At 35.9% G+C, this 21,637-nt stretch overlaps 2 protein-coding genes across 2 annotated transcripts; both read right to left on the bottom strand.

Moving 5' to 3' along the window:
* Window positions 1-9,761: 9,761 nt before the first annotated feature.
* LOC107924772 (uncharacterized) lies at window positions 9,762-11,653 on the bottom strand. The gene is made up of 3 exons (XM_016855356.2): window positions 11,409-11,653; window positions 10,725-10,804; window positions 9,762-10,067 (listed from the first exon to the last, which is right to left on the bottom strand). Exons 1-3 carry the CDS (start codon window positions 11,520-11,522, stop codon window positions 9,998-10,000), a joined length of 264 nt encoding a protein of 87 aa, XP_016710845.1. The 5' UTR covers window positions 11,523-11,653; the 3' UTR covers window positions 9,762-9,997.
* A 6,047-nt stretch (window positions 11,654-17,700) lies between these two features.
* On the bottom strand, window positions 17,701-18,648 carry LOC107919856 (cytochrome P450 89A2-like). The gene has a single exon (XM_041084307.1). It carries the CDS (start codon window positions 18,646-18,648, stop codon window positions 17,701-17,703), a length of 948 nt encoding a protein of 315 aa, XP_040940241.1.
* Between the last annotated feature and the right edge of the window lie 2,989 nt (window positions 18,649-21,637).

Genomic DNA, 21,637 nt, shown 5'->3' with positions numbered 1-21,637 from the left:
ATCTGCAGTGTTACAGCGGAAAATGCTAGCGAAATGTAAAGATAGGGGCATGTTTGCAATACCATGTAAAATAGGCCATTTAGGAATTAAGAAGGCTATGTGTGATTTAGGGGCCTCCATAAATGTTATGCCTTATTCTATTTATGAATCACTTAACGCGAGTTTTTTGACAAAGACAGGTGTTATCATTCAGTTGGCAGACAGGTCCATGGTGTATCCCGAAGGAGTCCTCGAGGACGTATTAGTGAAAGTCAATGGACTTATCTTTCCTGCAAATTTTTATGTGATAAAAATGGAGGAGGATAACGCTCCTGGGTCTTTAGACATCTTGTTGGGGCGACCTTTCCTTAGTACTGCGAATACTAAGATTGACTTATGAAGCAGAACCCTCACGATGGAGTTTGACGAGGAGATCGTGAAGTTTAACGTTTATGGCACTATTAGTCACCCAAGTGAAGTCTTAGACGTAAACCTTATCGACATAATTGACTCATTAGTAGAAAAAACTTTTGAGTCATCTTATGAAGATAAATCTAAAATGATATTTGATGATTTTGAACCTATTAATAAATTATTGGCTCCCATGAATACTAAACTTCTACCTTCTATTGTGCAGGCTCCAGATATGAAATTAAAACCACTTCCCGAACATCTCAAATTCATATTTTTGGAGAATGATGAGATCATTGCTGACTTAAAAGGTATCAACCCCTTGGAGGAAAATATGAAACCAAGGAAAGAGGTGCAAGGACGATTAAACGCAAATATGGTGGATGTGATAAAAAAGAGAATTTCCAAACCCATACGAACGAAAGAATTCAGCTGGAACAGCCCCAATACTAGTTGAGGCGTCAAGCTAGCGACGTTAAACAAGCGCTTATTGGGAGGCAACCCAATTTTTATTTTTATTTTTATTTTATCTTATTATTTTATAATTTATTATTTTCAGATATTAATAAAATTCTCTTCTTCTAGGTAACCGAAACGAAGATGGGGAGAGACAACCCTACAGCTAAACAGCAACTAGCGGATCTCATTGCAATCATACGCGAACGACATTAATTACATGAGGAGTTCCTCTACACCTTTTTCTCCTATTTTATTTATTCCACATAGAGGACTATGTGTTTTAAGTAGGGGGGAGACATTCCTCATTATTTCTGTCATTTTAGATGCTGATTTGGTTGTTGTTGCCCTGGTTGTTACTATTCATATAAATTTTTTTAAGAATATTCTACCTCTTTTCATGCCCTAGAGTTTGACCACGACTTGCCCACTATTTGACCCACATGCATGTTTTTTGTCTACTGAGTTAGTTATGATTTTGCCTGTTTGATTGCATCTCCATTTTTTTATTTCTTTTAGGCTGAATAATTTTGATTAATAGAGTTAACCCTATTTTTCTTTTAGTAAATTTGATTAAGTATAAATACAAAGAGGACACTTAATATAATTGCATGCTTAAAATATGTTCATGACTATTAAGGTGGTTGCTGAAACTTATTTTTGACACTTGATTGTTGCTCCTAAGTCCTCCAAAATTAAAATTTCATTTAATAATAATGTTTCCATGGTTATGAGTGCAGCTTAAGACGTGACTAGCTGAGTAACCGGGGTAGGGTGCTTGGGTTGTCATCCTATTTCTCATCAGAAGGTTATGTGACGTGTTAGGTAAAACTCCACTAACCGAAATTAATTTTTAAGAATGTGTTCGGCTAAGTAACCGAGGTGAGGTGCTTGGCTGTTATCTCTCTTCGCGTCAAAAGGTTCGATATGTTCTTAAGAAAAATAAAAATTAGGAATGTGTTGGGCTGAGTAACTGAGGTGGAGTGCTTTACTGTCATCTCTCTTCGTGTCAAAAGGTTTAATATATTCCGAAGTAAAAATAAATAAATAGAATTTAAAAAAAGAGAAAAAAAAGAAAAAAAAAAAAGAAGAATGAGGTATTAATAAAATTAGGGACTAAAGGAGAAATAAATAATGTGTCCTGATAGGTTTGGTAAATTACCTAGTTTTCATGAAATAATCCAAGTCGATCTTAATTTTTGTGGGTGTTAATTAGAATACTTTTTTCAAATTTTACTTAAAGTAAGCTAAGGGTTCTCTTTATTTTTCATATGCATTTTGACTAATTTTTATAAAACTTTGGAGTAGTATTTCTTTCATGGTAGGATTTAATTTTCACAGTAGACATGAACCATACTTGAGGGCAAGCATGGGCTAAGTAGGGTAATTTGATAATACTCTAGAACGACATATTTTATGTTCTAATTGCATGCTTATTTTGAGTATGATCCTACTAATTTAGATTATTTTGTGGTCTTTTATCTTTTAGGGACTAAATTGGAGGCAAGAGGAAATTTAAAGGCAAAAAGTGCGAATTTGAAGATATAATGGGCCAACATGCAAAGAAAGGGAGAAGTGGTGCCAAAAATGCAAACATGGAAGACCTAAGGACTAAAATGCAAAAGAAGAGATTTTATAGCACAAGACTCTATTTTAATTTCAATTATATTAGGATAATTATTAAAGATTTTTATTTAGATTTAATTCTAGGATTTATTTTCATTTATCTTTATTTATCTTTAATTATCTTAATTTATTTGTATTTATCTTTTAGAATTTCATTAGGAATAGACTAAGTTTTCTAGTACTAGAAATAGGGGATGGAGTGGCACATATTTGAGATCTCTTTTTTTTTTTATTTTCTGTAAACACGCCCTCTCCCAAAAACTCTGTCTTTTATTCTCTCTATATTTTCTTCAATAAAAATCCCATTTATATTATATTTATTTCTGTCTCAAAAATCATGAGCCATTAAACTAATCTAGCCGAAGGTTGTCAAAATTCCCCAAAAAGATTCATGAGGCTTAGAATCTGCGCTTAGCCTTCTCACCAGGGTATTCATCGCTTCTCTGCATTACGGGACTGACGCTTCCGTCCATGTCCCTTAATAGGTGATCTGTTCAACTTGTGTAAGGAACGGCCGCTTTGTACGTTTTGGGAAGGTTGCACAGTCGGTTCGTTGGCTTTCTGCGTCAGAGGTTGGCAAATCCAAGAGACAAAACGGCATGGTATTCGCCGTTGGGAAGTGATGATTTAGCAGAAGATAGTCCCACAAAAGCGATTATTGGCTAGAGTCAGGTTCCGCCAAATTTTAAATCTAATCCTTGGAGCTGGTAGTCGTAGGCGTCCTCTTCCACTATAACTAGCTTATCCTACTCGAGAAGCGTTACTTAAAAGCCAATGATTGAACCCAAGGCGGAACGAGACAACAGGAGGCTGGAATCTTGCCACATAAGAAACTTTCTCTTTACCCAACTCTATTTATTTTTATATTCCTTATTTTAATTTCTGCAATTTATTTAATTTCGCAATTTCAATTCACTTTAAATTCTGTTTTTATTTTTCCAGATTCTTAATTCTATTTTTTTATTTTTCAGGAACGCAGAATTTCTTGGCCAAGAATTTGTCCAGGATTTCAAGAAACGAGCATTCATACAATCCAGTCCCTGAGGATTCGACCCTACTTCCCCTTTACTGTTATTTTTACTATTTTACAGGGAATAGAATATTTTTGGTGCTCTCAACGACGCATCAAATAGTCTATATCTTTATAATTTTTAGAGGATTAAATCAAAATTTTATCATTTTGGGGGGAAGTGCAATTTTATCATTACTAATTTAAAATTTTATAAATCAAAAAGGACCTAAATGGAAAATCTTTCATTTTAGGGGGGCTGGCCCCTAGATCCACCCATAGCCTTTTTGATGCATTTTAACCGTTCAAATATCTAATTTAATGCAACAAAAAAATAGAGGCTTAATTGCTATTTTTGAAAAAATTTGAGGTTTTTTACACCCTTAAGGCAAAAAAGTTCAACCACTTGCCAAATTAATCCCCGATAAAAAGAAATAAATACATTGCTTTGTTGTCTTTGATACAATTGCCATCAATTACAAATTTTGCAGCATCATAGATCGGTGACAACTTTAATAGAATGGATTTCGTTTTAAAATAAACCGTCAATGTAATATACCATATCACAGAGATATTGATAGATAAATGAAAAAATAAGTAGATAATTTTCCACTTTCTCTGCTAGACTTAGATCACAGTGATATTGATAGATAAATTTCAACATATACTATATTGTAAATATAAAATATCCTTTTAGTTCTACTTTAATTTGAAAGAGTTAAAAAAAGATAAATGTTTTCAAATTCTGTCAAACACTTCTATCTTAGGTTTCATTTGGTTCAACATTCAGTTGCAATGAGGCACGATTGGAGTATCTTTTTCACTTCAAACGCATTGAAATGTTGTTTTGATGGACTGGTGCAATGCAGTTGAACATTTCAATCTCACTGAAGTGTCAGTCTATGGATTGAAACTTGGACCTTCAGTATAAGGTAGTGAAAAAGCAAGATTTTTTATTTGACAACAATGCTCATATTTTTATCTATAACTTTCCTTTTTTATCCTTAAAAGTTGAAATAATTGTTTACCCAGCCTTATTTGTTTTCATGTTTGAGAAACTTTAGCATGTTATTTAGGGTTTTTCCTTGCCCTGTTGCTCAATTCATGGTTGTGGCTACCACTTTATTCAAGCATTAAATGTTAGTTTTTCATGTATTTAGGTGTTGTTTACAATTCATGGATAATTTTGTTGTTGTGTGCTTGTTATGCTTATGGTTTTTTTATCTTATTTTTATCTACTCATTTTATTCTAATTTTGCTATGTTTTATTGATTATTGATTTGGTTTGCTGTTGTACTATCTTGGTTCTATTGTTGAATCCATGTTTGAAACTTTCTCAAGCATATACCTGAGGTACTCCTCCAACATTACTATCTCATTAGCCAATCCAAGCTCTTAAAATAAAGGAATCAAACAATATGACAAACAAGTTCTTCACGTGTAGAATGGCTAGCTAATTAGAATTTAGAAACCACACTACGTTTGACTCTGACATTGAAAAAAACAAACATGAAGATTAGGTTAGTTAAAACCTTCAACCTCTGTTAGACGCCAACCAATTATCATTTCTTTAATTAAAATAGATTTCATGTCATCATGATAATCATTTCATGTTAAATTGCAACGACTCGAAAGTCAATGGTGTCGAAAAAACTCGGTTTCGGGACTTCATTTCTGTAAACCGAATCCGTAAATATATGTATTTAATATTTATGAAGTTATATTATAGGTGAATTGAAAGTTCGATGGATAATTTTGCCGAATTAGTGATTAATTAAAGTACGGGTACTAAATTATAAAAAATAGTAAAAGTTCAATTATTAAAGATTTTTTTAATTAGAAAAGGAACTAAGGATCTAAATGGAAATTATACCATCCTAATAATAGTAGTGGACGGTTAAGTAGGTAAATTATACATGTGTATTATAAAATTTAGATTAAAAATATTAAAATAAAACATAAAGCATAAAATTAAAATTTTGGAGTGGAAAGAAAGAGAAAATACTATCTTTCTCAACACTCTTTCATTGAATTCTCAAGAAGCTCAACGGGGAGGGAAATATTCTTAGGGTTTCAACATTTAGTCCTTCAATTTGGTAAGAATTTTAAGTCAATTTTTTTTAATGTTTTTGAGATCATAGGAGCTCAATCTAGCTAGTCCATATATCAGTTTATAAAACTTTAAAAGTTTTATAAAGTTAACCTTGATGATTTCTTGAATTTTTAGGTGCTAAATTGATATATTTTAAGCTTAGAGGTGAAAAAGGACTAAATTGTGATGTTAATTGAAAGTTTTGTACATTAGGGACTAAAATGTATAAACTGTAAAATTTGTTATTAAGATGAAAAATAGGAGGTTCCTAATGGACTATAGTGAAATCAGATTGAAATTTGGAATTCTAAATTGGAAGTTATGTTGGTTCTGATTTTAGGGACTAAATTGAATAAAATGTGAAATTTGTATAAATTTGTAATTGAGTGAGAGATTAATTGTGTATTGATGGTTTTGTGTGTTTATGTTATTTTGTAGCTAAGGTCTACCCGAATTCCTCAAAAAGGAAAGAAAAAAAATAAAGTCGTTGACGAATAGCTCGAAGTTTACGGTTTATATTTCTATAATATGAACCATTTCGATTTGATTAGTTATCTGTAATAAGAACTAAATTGAATAGATTTGGAAATATTGTATATTACTGTAATTGCAAAATTGGCTTTGTGTTAAGATGAATTATAATGTTATGCATGTAAATTGGTAAGTTGGTTGATGAACTGACAACATTGAATTGAGAAATTGGTTTATAAATGAAATTGAGTAAATTGTTGCCCTATTAACTATTTTGGCAAAGTCGGATATAGTTGGCATAAATTATAGGATAGGAAGAGTTCAAGTTACTTTGACTATGTGTCAATGAGGCATTGGGTGCCAATTCACTTCGGTTATACCAATTAACACAGAGCGCAATTCATATACTTCAGATTCGTTCGATGAAGCACTAGGTGCCAAATTAGTGTAATTGGTTGGATCCATGTATCTACCCGAATCTAAGTTAGGTTAATAGGTAGTTAAACATGTAAAATGAATGGTACATGAAAATGAATTGAGTTAGTGAATGATTATGTATATTGGATTTATAACCCCTGGAAAATTGGATATATGTGAGATAGTTCGATGGATTCAATTTGGAACTTGATTAATGAAAGAATGATATACTTATATTAGCTATTTGGGCATAAATGAAATGATTATATGCTGAGATGTTATATCTTGATATATGTTTCGGTAATGATATTTAATAACATTATGTTTTAGTGTTTTAATTTATTTACGTTATATTAAAATATTTGATTATAGAAATACAGCTGAGTTCATATTCAGTATACAGTTTATTTTCTATGCGCAAGTTAGATCTTCTTCGTGATTTTTACTATCGGCTTAACATCCAACCACCAAACCCGGACTCAGCAAAGTTGTTAAAGTTTACTTTCTGTTTTGAAAGGGCATATACCTAGGATCAATTTAGTCAACTTGAGGCATCAGATAGGTATTATTCTCTGGGCTTTTTCCAGAAGGGAAATGTTCGGAAGACCCGCGCGGTGTAAGGTTTTCCGGGCTAAGATCGTCATCAGGTTCAACAGTCGGTTCAGAGTTTAACCTGTCTAAAATAATGATATCATCCTAATTGGTAGCCACTGTAAGATCAATATCAAGAACATCAGCATATACCTTAGCAGACTAGTTATCAGCATAAAGGACAAAGTCAAATGACTTTCAAGAGGGATCATTGTCAGAATTAATGGCCGCATTAGTCGAGGCATTGGTATGCCATTCCAAGGGGGTGGGGTTATCTTTCTACCTATTCTCTATCCCACGCGGCTAGATTCAGCAAAATCACCAGAATCTTTAAGAAAGAAACGTACATTAGTAGAAGTAAAATCAGTATTAGGAAGACCAATAAACCTTGGTACATTGTTTCTAGGTTGGACAGAGGCTTCCGCATAAGCAGTAGATCTGATATAGGCTTCTCTGGGCATGAAAACTGTAGAAAGTTCAGCAAGGATCCTTTCAATCTGCTTAGATTGTCTATTAGTCCACCATTCATGGATTCTTTCTCTGGCATGTGCAGCAGTTGTGGGAAATTGTCTATCGATAGTATCATTTAAATCGTCATCATCATCAGCAGGAACAAAATTGAATTCCGTGATAGGGTCAGTGAAGGGATTAGATTGTAGTGAGGTGATACGAGGCAAGCTTGTATGAGGGATGATAGCAAGAGAGTGGGGATCATTATCATCATTTGCTTGTTTAAGTGTCGGTTGGAGCGGCTTCCTTATTAAAAGTAACTATGACTGAGGGGGATCGTTCTTCATTTCAATTCTCTTCAACATTCATTGAAGGATCTTCTTCATTCGCAGATACATTTGCACTAGCATTATTTCCAATAGAATGGGTAGGATCGTCGTTACCTTTTTGAACAACAATACTGGAATTCTCATGGTCATCATTCTCATGACCATCACTGACTAGTACCATCAAAACCCGCGTTACCAACTCTAAAATGAAAGCGTCCTCTTGAAAATAGATAAGAAGAACTAGTACACACCAAAATAAAGAGGACCAATTCTACAATCTAAGGGTTCCTTTAGCTCTTGAGGGTCGTATGAAACCTCTGAAATGGATTTGGTTCACGTAAAATTCTATTTCATGTTACAAGTTGGCCAACCATACAGCGGCTCATAACACATGGCGAAGTGCAAGATGTTTCACGAAGTGTCAAAGTGCAAGATGCAAGCTGACTCCACGAAGTGGCAAGGTGCGAGCTGACTCTGCAAAGAGGCAAGATGCGAGATGGCACCGCGAAGTGGCAGGGTGCGAACTGCAGCTGAAACTTTGGTTCATGCACGTTCTATCTAGTTTGCGTGCTAAATGGTTTTTTTTTGTTTAGTTACTTGTAGTTTCATTTAGTTAAGAATGAAATTAGTTTGTTTATGTTTTGATGTGTTTAGGTGGTGATTGATATAACCAGCTTATGTGCAAGCAAAGTTTTGCAAGTTACAAAGTTATTAGTGGGAATAGTTAAAAGGTTTGGTTGTATTTGGTTTTGGTTTGACTATATATGTTGTATTTTTAAAGAAATGAAATACAGATCAGTTCAACAACGTTTTTGCTCCCTTGTTCTCTGTTTCTCTTTGAAAAACACCAACATTTCAGAACCCAATTTTTGTCTTATCTCCTCCATTTTCTCATTAACCTTACCTTCAATCTCTTGATTGTCGTGAGTACTGTTGCTTCCTATATGGTCAATTGTATCACATCTGATGCAAACTTTACAAACCCACCCATTGTCGGACTCCATCTCTTTGTATAACACAACTAGCAGTCAAAGGTCTCCATGGGTTAATATCAAGACGAACTCGTAGAAATTTGGTGTTTCTTGGATGACCTCCGTTATCATCAACTTGTATAATTCTTCTCGCTATTTGCCCAAGACGATAAGCAACGAAGGGTCTAAGGTGCCCCAGGCGGAGGCCCCAAATTACATATTTAGATAGTATAACTTTATTAATTTTAAAATTTTAAAAGATATTTACGAAATTTGACTTTTACCAATTAATTTGAAACTTCCATGAATGGTATATATTTTATTAAGAAGCTAGAAATTAAACTCTAATATATATTTTAAAAAATCGAAAAAGATATGTGCCAATTTTAAAATAAAAACAATACATCCACCACTATGATCATAAATCTTGAGCATTAATCTAAAAATGGAAATTTTATGAAGGATAGAACATCAAAAAGTTATTGAACACCAAGGGAAAAGCTTATTCAACTCTGATGAAAAGAACTACGAAGACTTGAAGCCATTCAATTCCCACTCTTTACAAGGCTATCTTCTCGCTATCAGAATCTATCATGTCTTAAACAAAAAAAAAAAAAAAAGAACTTCTCATGTTAATGCTCATTCAACCATACAATAAAGTAGACATAGGAAAACGGAAGTATATTTTGAATAACTTATAATTGTACCTTAATCGAATATGATCTAACAGCATGCATAGATTATGTATCATCTGAAAGCAGTTGTTTATATTGCAACTACATCCAAACACGACATTAAATATGGAGCATCACTGGCCTCTTGAAATGATTGGTTCCGAGGATACATTCATAACCAACTTAGTTTTGGGGCTTGAAATTTGCAGACCTCCACCCACCATAACCCCAAGCAGAAAATCATAAATGGAAGCAATACGATTTTCCAGTAAAAGGACAATACCATTCAACAAAGAATAAATAGCTGTGTATTGCAAATGAGAGAAAACCAGAATTTGAATAGATAATAGTCACTGCAATACTTCTAAAAATCTTTGTTCACACACTCCTACTTATTGCCAAGAGAGCCTTATATCAGTGACATTCAGAACATCTACCTTTCTCATAGATGACTGATACGAAAAGTGCCCTCTAGTAACAGCAACGATCAAAATCTAAAAGAAAGTGCAAAAAAGGGCATTTCATTCAAGCTCCACCTCTCTCTTTGGGGGGTCCAGCTGCAAATAGGTGTATGGCTCTGTTGGTTCCTCTCTGCACAGCACCAAGCATAAATTTTCAAAATTGAAGCGCTACATTCCTTGAAATATAAATCAGAATTAGTTATATAGGGTCAAATAAAACAGCTTGCAAGGTGTAACTGAATAGGACCCAGTTTTGAACATCCTGAGAGTAGAAGACTCAGTAAAAATATAACAACAGACTTAAAAGAACTTTCATTCAATCAGTTGCCTCACTTGCATCTACAACTGCGTTACTCAGCTCAAAATTATGCTCTCATACCCACATCTGAAAATGCGAGACTAATATTTTAGGCAAAAACAAAGAGTAAGAGTAACATACATCTAGGAAAATAAAAGCTAAACTAAGACTTTAATCATCAATCGTACATATCTGTGAAATTCATTAGTCTAGTTCTACTGCAGATCCCTGTACTAATATTAAGTTTGAAAGTTAGTCTTCATACTAGTGTCAATCCGAAACATGTGTCAATGCAAATGCCACATTGGCACTTTTTAACATCATTTACTAACATTATCATTGATTAGACGGAAATTTTTAAATCAAATAAGAGGACTAAATTGACAACAATTTAAGTAGTGAGACTAAATTTCAACCTTGATACGAGTACAGAGACAACAGCAAAACTAGACCAAATTCATTCTGTTATAAACACTTAATCAAACCTACCCAGGTTTAGAACGCATGCACTGCCAAAAGAGCTTAAAAGGTCCTGGAACGGTCTTAAATGGGTTCCCCTCAAAACAAGCCTGCACCAAACAAGCAAATTTAAACAAGAACGTTGATCCAAAAAGCTGACCAGTAAATGCTCAAAACATGAACATCAGGAGGAGAATGTTATTCAGACAAGGATCATGGCAAGATCCTTCTACTTCTTTCTCACTCCCCCAAATCTTGTGGCAATAGTTTAATAAAAAGGATCTCAACATACAAACCGTGCTCTAAGACCCACAAACAGCTTCAGCTGGCACCTTTCCAAAGAGCATCTCAATGTACATAAAATTGATCTGTTCGTTTCGTGGAATTTTTGTAGAAGTTGAACCAATATAATTATATAATATCATTGTTACATAGGAGAGTAAATCATATCAAAATGACGATTATCAAATTTCTTGGCTCTAAACTTTCTCTTTAAAAGTTGAGAATTTGGGAAAGCCACAATTTCGTAGAGAAATAAATAAGTGGGTAAAAATCTCAGGTCCCCCTACCCCAACTTAAGTTAGATCAGAGTTTAGCTTCAGAAGTCAAGCTTACTGGTTCCTCCTATGCCCCAAAACAATATACATATGAAATACGAAAAAAATTCCCCATTTTCCATTTTTTTAGAATAAGAAGAAAAGGAAAAAGAAATACTTGGATAACATCTTCAGCTCGATCGTTGCAACGATGAGCCTTAGGTTGCCGATGCTCCCCTTCTGGCATTCCCCATGGGCTCTCTCTCCTTGGCACTGGCCTTGTCTCACCCATCTCTTCCCTTCTCTCTGCCAACACTGTTTTTTTCTTCTTTCAGCTATTTGTCTCTCTGACCATTCCGCTGTTTACAAACTACACCCAAAGAAAAGGATCCCTTTTCGATTGTAGGCTTGTAGTCCACTTCGCACTTGGTTTGGCCCATTTATATATACCATTTATTTTTTAATGAACAATCCATATACTACACTTTTTAATGGGCTCTCTGGTATGCGAGAAACTTGCTAGTACATGAAAGTAAAGTCCAAACAACAGAAGTCCAAGCCATGCCTTTTGCCAAGGATACGAGATTTCATAGTGTTACTTTAGAGGGAGATTCCAAAACTATCATCAACAAATTTAATGGCAATTGAGAAGATATTGTTGTTTCAATAGGGTCGGAAGCGTGTAAATTATTGTACTAAAAAATCACACAAAGTTCAATTCCCAGGGAAGAGAGGTGGATCACAATGATCTCTTAAATACCAAGTCTTTCCTTAGTCAGAATATCCCTTCTATAGTAATTTAATAGCACAATTAAATACTACTATTATACCCTCAAATATTGAAAGAAAAATAGGACAAAAAAGAACACAAGAGTTTTAACGAGGTTCGGTAAATTATACCTACGTCCTCGGGCACTAACACCAGATGATAACTTTACTATCTCCAAAATATTACAAACAAATAGAATTCCTTAAGAATTCTCAAATGGGAGAAGAGAGAAAACTAAGAGAGAAAGATTGGTTGGGATGGTTGAAATGAAAAATGAAAAGGCCTATTTATAGTTGAGGTTCAGGGACTAACTTGCAAATGGCCTAAAAAATTAGGGACCAAAATTGCAATTATCCCATTCAACTTTTCAACATTCGGTGCAACTTGCTCAACCTTTTTAACAAGTTGCTTCCTACCTTTGTTGACTTTTCAACAATCTCCACCTTGAAGATTTGATTAGGATAATCACATCTTCACATACTTCCTTCAACTCCCCAAATTCGATAAAGCTATCTTTTGTAGTGCCTCCAAATGCGCTCTCGAGTGCCATACACCTAAAGGTGCTCAAATTCTCAGGATGTTAATCAAGTTCAAACAATGATTAAACTTGATTGTTGTTACCACCTTGGTCATCATATCTGCGGGATTATCTGTTGTCGGAATCTTCTCAAGTAGAATTTTTCCTTTTTCAAAGACTTCCCGCACAAAGTGATATCTTACGTCGATATGCTTGGTTCTTGAATGATAGACTTGATTTTTCGCTAAATGAATAGCGCTCTGACTGTCACAGTATAGACTAATGTGACTTTGAACAACTCCCAAGTCTTTCAATAATCCATTAAGCCAAATAGCCTCCTTAACAGCTTCTGTAACTGCCATATATTCTGCCTCTGTAGTAGACACAGCTACTGTAGACTGTAAGGTAGACTTCCAACTCACTGGGGCTTTCGCAAGAGTAAACAGATACCCCGTAGTTGAACGACGTTTATCTAAATCACCAGCAAAGTCGGAATCAACATATCCAACTACAAACTGACCAAGTGCTTCATCCTGTTCAAAAATTAAACCAACATCTACGGTTTTTCGAAGATACCGTAGAATCCATTTCACAGCTTGCCAATATCCTTTTCCAGGATCATGCATATACCTGCTCACAACTCCAACAGCTTGTGAAATGTCAGGCCTCGTACACACCATCGCATACATCAAACTCCCAACTGCATTAGCATATGGGACTTTCGCCATATATTCTCTTTCTTCTTCAGTTTTCGGAGATAATTGAGCACTAAGTTTCAAATGAGAAGCAAGTGGGGTACTTACATGTTTTGTGTTTTCATTTACACCAAAACATTGTAATACCTTTTTCAGATATTGCTTCTGATTCAAACAAAGTTTGCCTCTCTGTCTATCTCTACTTATCTCCATACCGAGAATCTTCTTGGCCTCACCTAGATCTTTCATCTCGAACTCTTGATTCAACTGAGCCTTCAGCTTATCTATCTCATTTTGGCTCTTCGAAGCGATTAACATATCATCAACATACAAGAGTAGATAAATGAAAGATCCGTCATGCAGCTTCTGCAAATACACACAATTGTCATATTTGCTTCTTGTGTACTTCTGCCTTCTCATAAAGCTATCAAATCGCTTGTACCACTGCCTCGGGGATTGCTTCAATCCATATAGCGATTTGTTAAGCTTACAAACCCAATTTCTACCACCAGCATCTGTGTATCCTTCTGGCTGAGTCATATAGATCTCCTCTTCTAACTCACCATGCAAGAAAGCCGTCTTAACATCAAGTTGAGCTAGCTCCAAATTCAACTGTGCTACCAAGGCCAACAAAATTCTAATGGAGGAATGCTTCACAACAGGGGAAAATACATCATTGTAGTCAATTCCCTCCTTCTGAGCGTAGCCTTTAGCTACCAATCTTGCCTTGTAGCGAATATCCTTCTTGCTAGGAGATCCATCTTTCTTTGCGAATACCCACTTGCATCCGATTGCCCTTTTACCTTTCGGTAATTGCGCCAACTCCCAAGTATTGTTCTTCCGGAGAGACTGCATTTCTTCATCCAAGGCGCTTTTCCATTTATCACTTTCTAAGCTTTGCATTGCTTCTTGATAAGTGATAGGAATATCATCAACAACGGGAAGGGCGTAGGCCACCATATCAGTAAATCGAGCAGGTTTACGAATTTCTCTCCGTGGCCTTGCAACTGCAACTGGTTCTGGTGTACTTAGTGGTTCTTGGGTCAGAACCTCTTCAACCTCTAATTCCTCCATTGTGGCTGGAGAATTAGACTTATTAATTGGGCAAATCCCCATCTGCTCAAACTCCACCTGTTTTGGAGTACATTCCACCTGCTGTGGAGTATTGCTCATCTGAATATCTTTATCTGCTATCTTTTTCAATGTGGCAGATTCATCAAAGGTAACATCTCTGCTACAGATCATTTTCTTTGTGCTTAAGCACCAAAGACGAAATCCCTTCACTCCAGAAGTGATTCCCATAAAGAGAGCTTTCTTTGCCCTCGGATCTAACTTTGACTCCTTCACATGGTAATATGCAGTGGATCCAAACACATGTAAGGAATCATAATCTGTAGCCGGTTTTCCAGACCATACCTCCATAGGAGTTTTTCTTTCTAATGCAGATGATGGCAAACGATTAACAAGATGGCCAGCGTATGTCACAGCCTCAGCCCAAAATTGCTTGCCCAACCCAGCATTGGACAACATACATCGAACTTTCTCCAGCAATGTTCGATTCATACGCTCTGCCACTCCATTCTGTTGTGGTGTATCCCTAATTGTGAAGTGTCGAACAATACCATACTCTTGGCACACATCGAAGAACGGATCACTTTTATATTCCCCTCCATTGTCCGTCCTAAGCCGCCTGATTTTCTTGCCAGTCTGGTTTTCGATCATAGTTTTCCATTTAAGAAAAACTCCAAGCACTTCATCTTTAGTTTTCATGGTATACACCCAAACTCTTCTGGAAAAGTCATCAACAAAAGTAACAAAGTAGTGTTTTCCTCCCAATGAAGGTGTTTTGGAAGGCCCCCACACATCTGAGTGAATATATTCCAAAATACCTTTTGTATTATGGATAGCAGTGCCGAATTTCACTCTCTTTTGCTTTCCCAGAACACAGTGCTCACAAAATTTTAATTTGCAAGCCTTTGCACCTTTCAGCAATCCTTGCTTTGCCAGAATTTGCAAGGATTTTTCGCTGGCATGTCCCAACTTCATATGCCACAACTGCATTGAGTCCAAGTCTTTGTTACCGGAAGCTGCAACGACTGCTCCAATAACTGTACTACCTTGGTAGTAATACAAGTTATTTTTCTTGATGCCCTTCAATATCACAAGTGCGCCAGATGTCACTTTCAAAATCCCATCTCTCATAGTAACAACTGAACCATTGGATTCCAAGGCTCCCAATGAGATGAGATTTTTCTTCAAACTGGGCACGTACCGAACATCAGTCAGAACTCTGGTTGATCCATCTTGATTCTTTAATTGGATTGAACCTATCCCAACAGTTTTACAGGCATTGTCATTGCTCATATAAACAACTTCTCCATTTAGTTCTACTAAATCAGAGAACCACTCCCGGTTAGGGGACATATGATAGGTACAACCCGAATCCAATATCCACTCATCTGAATGGAACGACGATGATGATGCAACCAGTGATAGTTCAGAGTCACTAGTATCATGCTTAGCAACACAAGCATCTACAGCAGCTTTTCCCTTATTCTTCAACTTTGGACAATTTTTCTTCCAGTGGCCTTTCTCATGACAAAAAGCACATTCATCTTTCCCGAGTCTGGACTTTGACTTTGATCTCCCCTTTTGAGTTTTCTTCCGAGTGTATGAACGACCTCGGACCACTAAAGCTTCTGTATCTCTGATTGAGTTTTTCTGTTTGTCCTTCTTTCTCTGTTCATAACTGTATAAGGCCGCACAGACTTCGCTCAGAGATATATCACTCCTGCCATGAAGTAGAGTAGTTTCTAGGAACTCAAACTCCTCAGGAAGTGACCCCAACAGCATCAAAGCCAAATCTTCATCTTTGAATGTCTCATCCATATTCAGCAAATCAGTGACTAACTGATTAAATTTGGTGATGTGATCATTCATTGTGGTACTTGGGACGTATGTGAAGCGAAACAGTCTTTTCTTCAAGTGGAGCTTATTTTGACTGTTTTTCTTCAAAAATTTTTCTTCAAGTGCCACCCACAACTTATTTGCAGAAGTCTCCTTTGAAAAAGCATACCTCTGTTCTCGAGAAAGGCATGATCGAATTGTGCCACATGCCAACCGATTGATCGCCTTCCAATCTTTCTCCTGTACATCATCTGGTTTCTCTTCATCAATGGCAATGTCTAGACCCTGCTGAAAAAGGGCATCTAGAACCTCACTTTGCCACATACCAAAATGGCCTGTGCCATCAAAGATCTCCACGGCCAATCTTGCATTTGCAATTGTCGGTCTTGTCCACATGGACGATGTTGAAGCTCCTACACCGACCGTTTTCTCCATAATCTTTCAATATACCTAAGGAAATCTTTTCTGATGTGGAAGATCAGTTTAAACTGCAACCACAGAGCATACTACGATTACCCTTCGGCTCTGATACCACTTGTTGTTTCAATAGGGTCGGAAGCGTGTAAATTATTGTACTAAAAAATCACACAAAGTTCAATTCCCAGGGAAGAGAGGTGGATCACAATGATCTCTTAAATACCAAGTCTTTCCTTAGTCAGAATATCCCTTCTATAGTAATTTAATAGCACAATTAAATACTACTATTATACCCTCAAATATTGAAAGAAAAATAGGACAAAAAAGAACACAAGAGTTTTAACGAGGTTCGGTAAATTATACCTACATCCTCGGGCACTAACACCAGATGATAACTTTACTATCTCCAAAATATTACAAACAAATAGAATTCCTTAAGAATTCTCAAATGGGAGAAGAGAGAAAACTAAGAGAGAAAGATTGGTTGGGATGGTTGAAATGAAAAATGAAAAGGCCTATTTATAGTTGAGGTTCAGGGACTAACTTGCAAATGGCCTAAAAAATTAGGGACCAAAATTGCAATTATCCCATTCAACTTTTCAACATTCGGTGCAACTTGCTCAACCTTTTTAACAAGTTGCTTCCTACCTTTGTTGACTTTTCAACAGATATATCTCATATTAGTGCCTATATTCATGATATAAGAACTCTTGCTTCCACTTTTGACAGTTTTGTCTTTTCACATGTTTTCAGAGAGCAAAACCAGGTGGCTCATTCTCTGGCTAAACATGGAATACGGAACCAAGCTGATAATTAGTGTTGGGTGGAAGAAGTACCTGAAGAAGTTCGTCATCTGGTGGATGGTGACCGGAGATGGGCAGTATAGTGAAGGGTCTTGTTTAATCATCTTAGCTCTTTCTGTCTACTGGGTTGTGTGCTTCGGCCTTATTGCGTAGCTGAATGGTGTTTTTTTTTTAATAATAAACCAGTCTTTTATTTAAAAAAAAAAAGAGAGTAAAATCTAAAAAATATAGTTAAAATAATATTGTTACAAAGTTTTAATATAACGAAAAGACTTATAATTAAGTATAACAAAATATTTAAAATATGACTTAATATGATTGAACAAAAATTAAGATAAATCACTGGACATACAATCTAGGAGCTATTTGGACCTCGGATTCTGCATTACGGCTGTGAATTCATGTTTTTCAGTCAAATCCACACCTTCTCCAAAACAGTTAAAGTTGAAATGCCAGACTAAGTTTGCCACAAAATACTTTAAGTGAAGCATTGCCAAACGATATGCCGGACACATCCTTTTCCCTACCCCAAATGGCATCATCTTAATCTCTTTTGTTCCACTAATATCAAAATCACCATTGTTTAAGAATCTCTCAGGCTTGAACTCCATTGGATTTTCCCATACATTCGGATTCCGACCCGTTTCCACCACTATAAAAATTACAATACTGTTCTTTGGAACTAAAAACCCACCCAAAACAACATTTTTTGTTACCGTATGTGGGATTAGAAAATGGCTAGGAGGATGACGCCTTAAACTTTCTAAGATAACGGCTCTAAGATATGGCATCTTCCTCAAATCTCCATCCTTAATCTCTACTTCCCCGTCTGAGACAACCCCTTTGATTTCCTTGAATAACTTGTCTTGAATATGTGGGTGCTTCACCAAATTAGCCATGATCCATTCTAGAGTTGTGGAAGTAGTATCAATGCCTCCAGTGAAGAACTCAGAGCACAATGCCACAATTTCCTTTTCTTCAAGTTTCCTGTTTTCCTCTTTAAGTTGTAAATCAAACAAAGTGTCAACATAGGGAAGGAAAGCCTCATCCTTTTCGTTTTTTCCTTCCCTCATCGCCTTTCTAGCTTTTATTAAAGGTACCATTAGTTTTTCCTGATCCTGTCGAAGCTGACGAAGCTTTTCCCATCGCTTGTGAAAGACAAATTTCCCCAAACTTGGAAACAGATTGAGTACTTTGAATTCATCAAAGCTCAACTGTAGGCGTCGCTGCAGATCCTTGATATCTTGAATTTTCTTGTCTTCAAGCTTCTCACCAAAGCAAAATAAAAGCGAACAAACTGTAGAGTGCATGTTGTATATGCTCTCTGATTTTAGTGTGATGATATTCATAAGATGATGAGTGAGACTTTAGGCGGTTGATGAGTGCATCCAAGGCCCATTTACGTGCACATGCAAAGGATTTTATCCGCAAAGTATGCAGGATATTATAGGTAAGATTACGGCGGAGCCGGAGCCATGTAGGGCTATAGAATGCCGAGGAAATGTTCTGTTGGTCACAGCTGAGGAACTTATCAGTGGACATTGCTTGGGGACGGTCAGCAAAGATGATACTGTTATCAATCAAGGCTTGATGGGCAAGGGAGTGACTGGCAATAACGATTAAGGGCTTTGAGCCTATATACAGGGTATAAATCGGACCATATCTTTCATGTAGGGAAAGAAAAAGGGCCTTAACACGTGAGAAAGGCATGATAAAAAACCATAGAAGGTTGCCGAAGAATGGAATTGTGGGTGGGCCTGGGGGAAGCTGGTGACTTGTTTTCTTAGTATAACGATTGAGAGCAACAACAAAACGAGTAGTAAAGAAGATGAAGGTGATAAAAGAGAGTGAAGAAACAAGCTCCCATTTCTCAAGAGGATTGACAAATCAACTGTTTTGAGCTTTAACAATTATTGGAGTGTACTGACATTTATATAGATGAAATTGCTTAAATCTTTTCCTCTTGGTTAGGGCTGACTGAGGCGGGTTTTGCGAGTCCTGCCCCACTTCGCACTAGAGTTGTGTATGGGCCGGGTCAAGAAGGCCTGTCCGAAATTTAGAAGAGTTTGAGAAAAAATATAAGTCCGAAAAATGGATTTAAGTAAAAAAATTAAGCCCGTTTAAAAAACGGGCCAGGCCTCGGGTAAGGCATTTTTGGCTCAAGCCTGGCCCGGCCCGGCCCGAATTCACTATATGACAACAAATCTATTTTTTTTAATATTATTTCCTTATTGTTTTCTCCCTATTTTACTTACTATTATGTTGCTACTGTTTTGTTGCTATTGTTTGGATATTGTATAAAATTTATTTTATTCTTAAATTATTTTATTAGTTTAAACACATTTGTTAATTTTGTTATTATTTTAGAAGCATTTGCTTGTTAAATTGCATCTATTTTAGTGTTATTTAAGTATACATATTTTTTAAAATTTATTTTCAATATGTTGAGAAATATTTATTTTGATGTTTTTAGTATTTTTGATAGTTTATATATATATTTTAAAATTATATAAAAAATAATATAAAAATTAATATGGGCGGGCCAAGTCGGGCTCGAGTTTTAACATTTTTATTCGGGTTGGGCTTGGACAAAATTTTAAGCCTTGCCTAGAAAATGGGCCTAAATTTTTAGTTGGGCCCAGCCCGACTCGGCCCATCCCATGCACACCTCTACTTCACACCCAATTGGGCGGAGATGGGGACAGGTTTTGCAAGTGGTGGGGCAGAGATGAGGACAAAAACTAGATCCGTCGTGGGTGGCAGGGCAGGTGTGGATATGATCTTGTACTCGCCCCGACCCCGCCTACCCCACATAATATAATAAAAGCATATTTAAAAAACCAAACATTTATAAAATTTTAATTTTGATAACAATACTTAACTCACATCAACGATTTATTTATTTTTTTTAAAATGGTAACCGTTGGAATAATGTCACATATGTGGTGGAAGTTTGGAGGACAGATATTTCATACTTTTTTCATAAAAAATTTTTGTTTGTATTTATTTGACTGATAGTTATAAATATATTATATGAAATGGATCGCGGGACATGTATAGCCGAAATTATATATGTGGGTTTGAGAATCCATTTAGGTGGTGAAGGAGGGATGGTTTTAGTCTTGCGAGTCGCAAGATGAGAATGATTTTAGGGTTTATACCCACAACGGGTCGCGGGGCGGGGATGAGTTCCCCCACACCCGCCCCACCCAATTCACATCCCTACTCCTGGTCTTAGCTTAGCACGGAATTCACAAGAATTTAAAGCAGGGGACCAAGTGAAATTTAATGCAAATCACCACGTTAGCTAACTTGCTCTTCGTTTTAAATTCAAATTTGGCAGGTGTTGAAGCATAAATAGGCATGTAGATCAATCTCCTCTTTCTATTAGAGGTGTGCATGGGCTAGGCTACCCGGCCCGGCCCGAAGGCCCGCCCGAAAAATGGGAGGGTTCGGGTAAAAATATAGGCCTGAAATATGGGTTTGGGCAAAAAAAGAGGCCTGTTTAGAAAATAGGCCGGGCTCGGGTAAAATTTTTTTGGCCCGGGCCCGGCCCGACCCGGCCCGAATTATATAATAAATATATATATTTTTTATTTTTAATCATATTTATATTTTAATTTTAATATAATTAATTTTTATTATATTTTTCAATTTGTGTATTGTTTTAAGAATTGTTTTAATATATTTTTTATTTGTTTCTTGTTTTAATATTTGTTTTAAATGTATTTAATTATTTAATATATTTTAAAATTTTTTATTTAATGAAATAAGTTAAAAAAATTTAATCTGGGTCGGGCCGGGCCGGGCTCGGGCTTCATAATTTTATTTCGGGCAGGGCTTGGGCAAATTTTTAGGCCCATATTTAGGGCCGGGCCAGGCCCGGGCCTAAAAAATAGGCCTAAAATTTTTAGTGGGCCCGGCTCAAACCCGGCCCGGCCCGGCCCATGCACACCTCTACTTTCTATACACAATTACATATTTAGTGTTTTATTTTTTATATTTAAAGGTTATTTAATCATTAGGGTAAATGAATAATTAGGCAGGGCAATAAAATTAATGAATAAAACTTTTATTAATTGTGATTGACATGAACCATTGTGATTAAGTTTCCTTATCTATATCTATATCTGTATCCATATATATATATATGGTTGTAAAAATTTCCTTCTCTAGTGTAATTAAGTTTTTTTATTAAGTTGATGTTACAACTAATTTAGAAAAGATTTGAAATTTGTTCATTTTAAAAGGTAATAAATCTTACTATGAGTGTATATTTATCTTCTTCTTCTTCTTTTT

Source organism: Gossypium hirsutum, chromosome A02 (assembly GCF_007990345.1).
Source record: "Gossypium hirsutum isolate 1008001.06 chromosome A02, Gossypium_hirsutum_v2.1, whole genome shotgun sequence".
In the NCBI taxonomy this organism is placed as follows: Eukaryota; Viridiplantae; Streptophyta; class Magnoliopsida; order Malvales; family Malvaceae; genus Gossypium; species Gossypium hirsutum.
The sequence above is the reverse complement of the archived record's forward strand: the minus strand, read 5'-3'. Positions and strand labels throughout refer to the sequence as shown.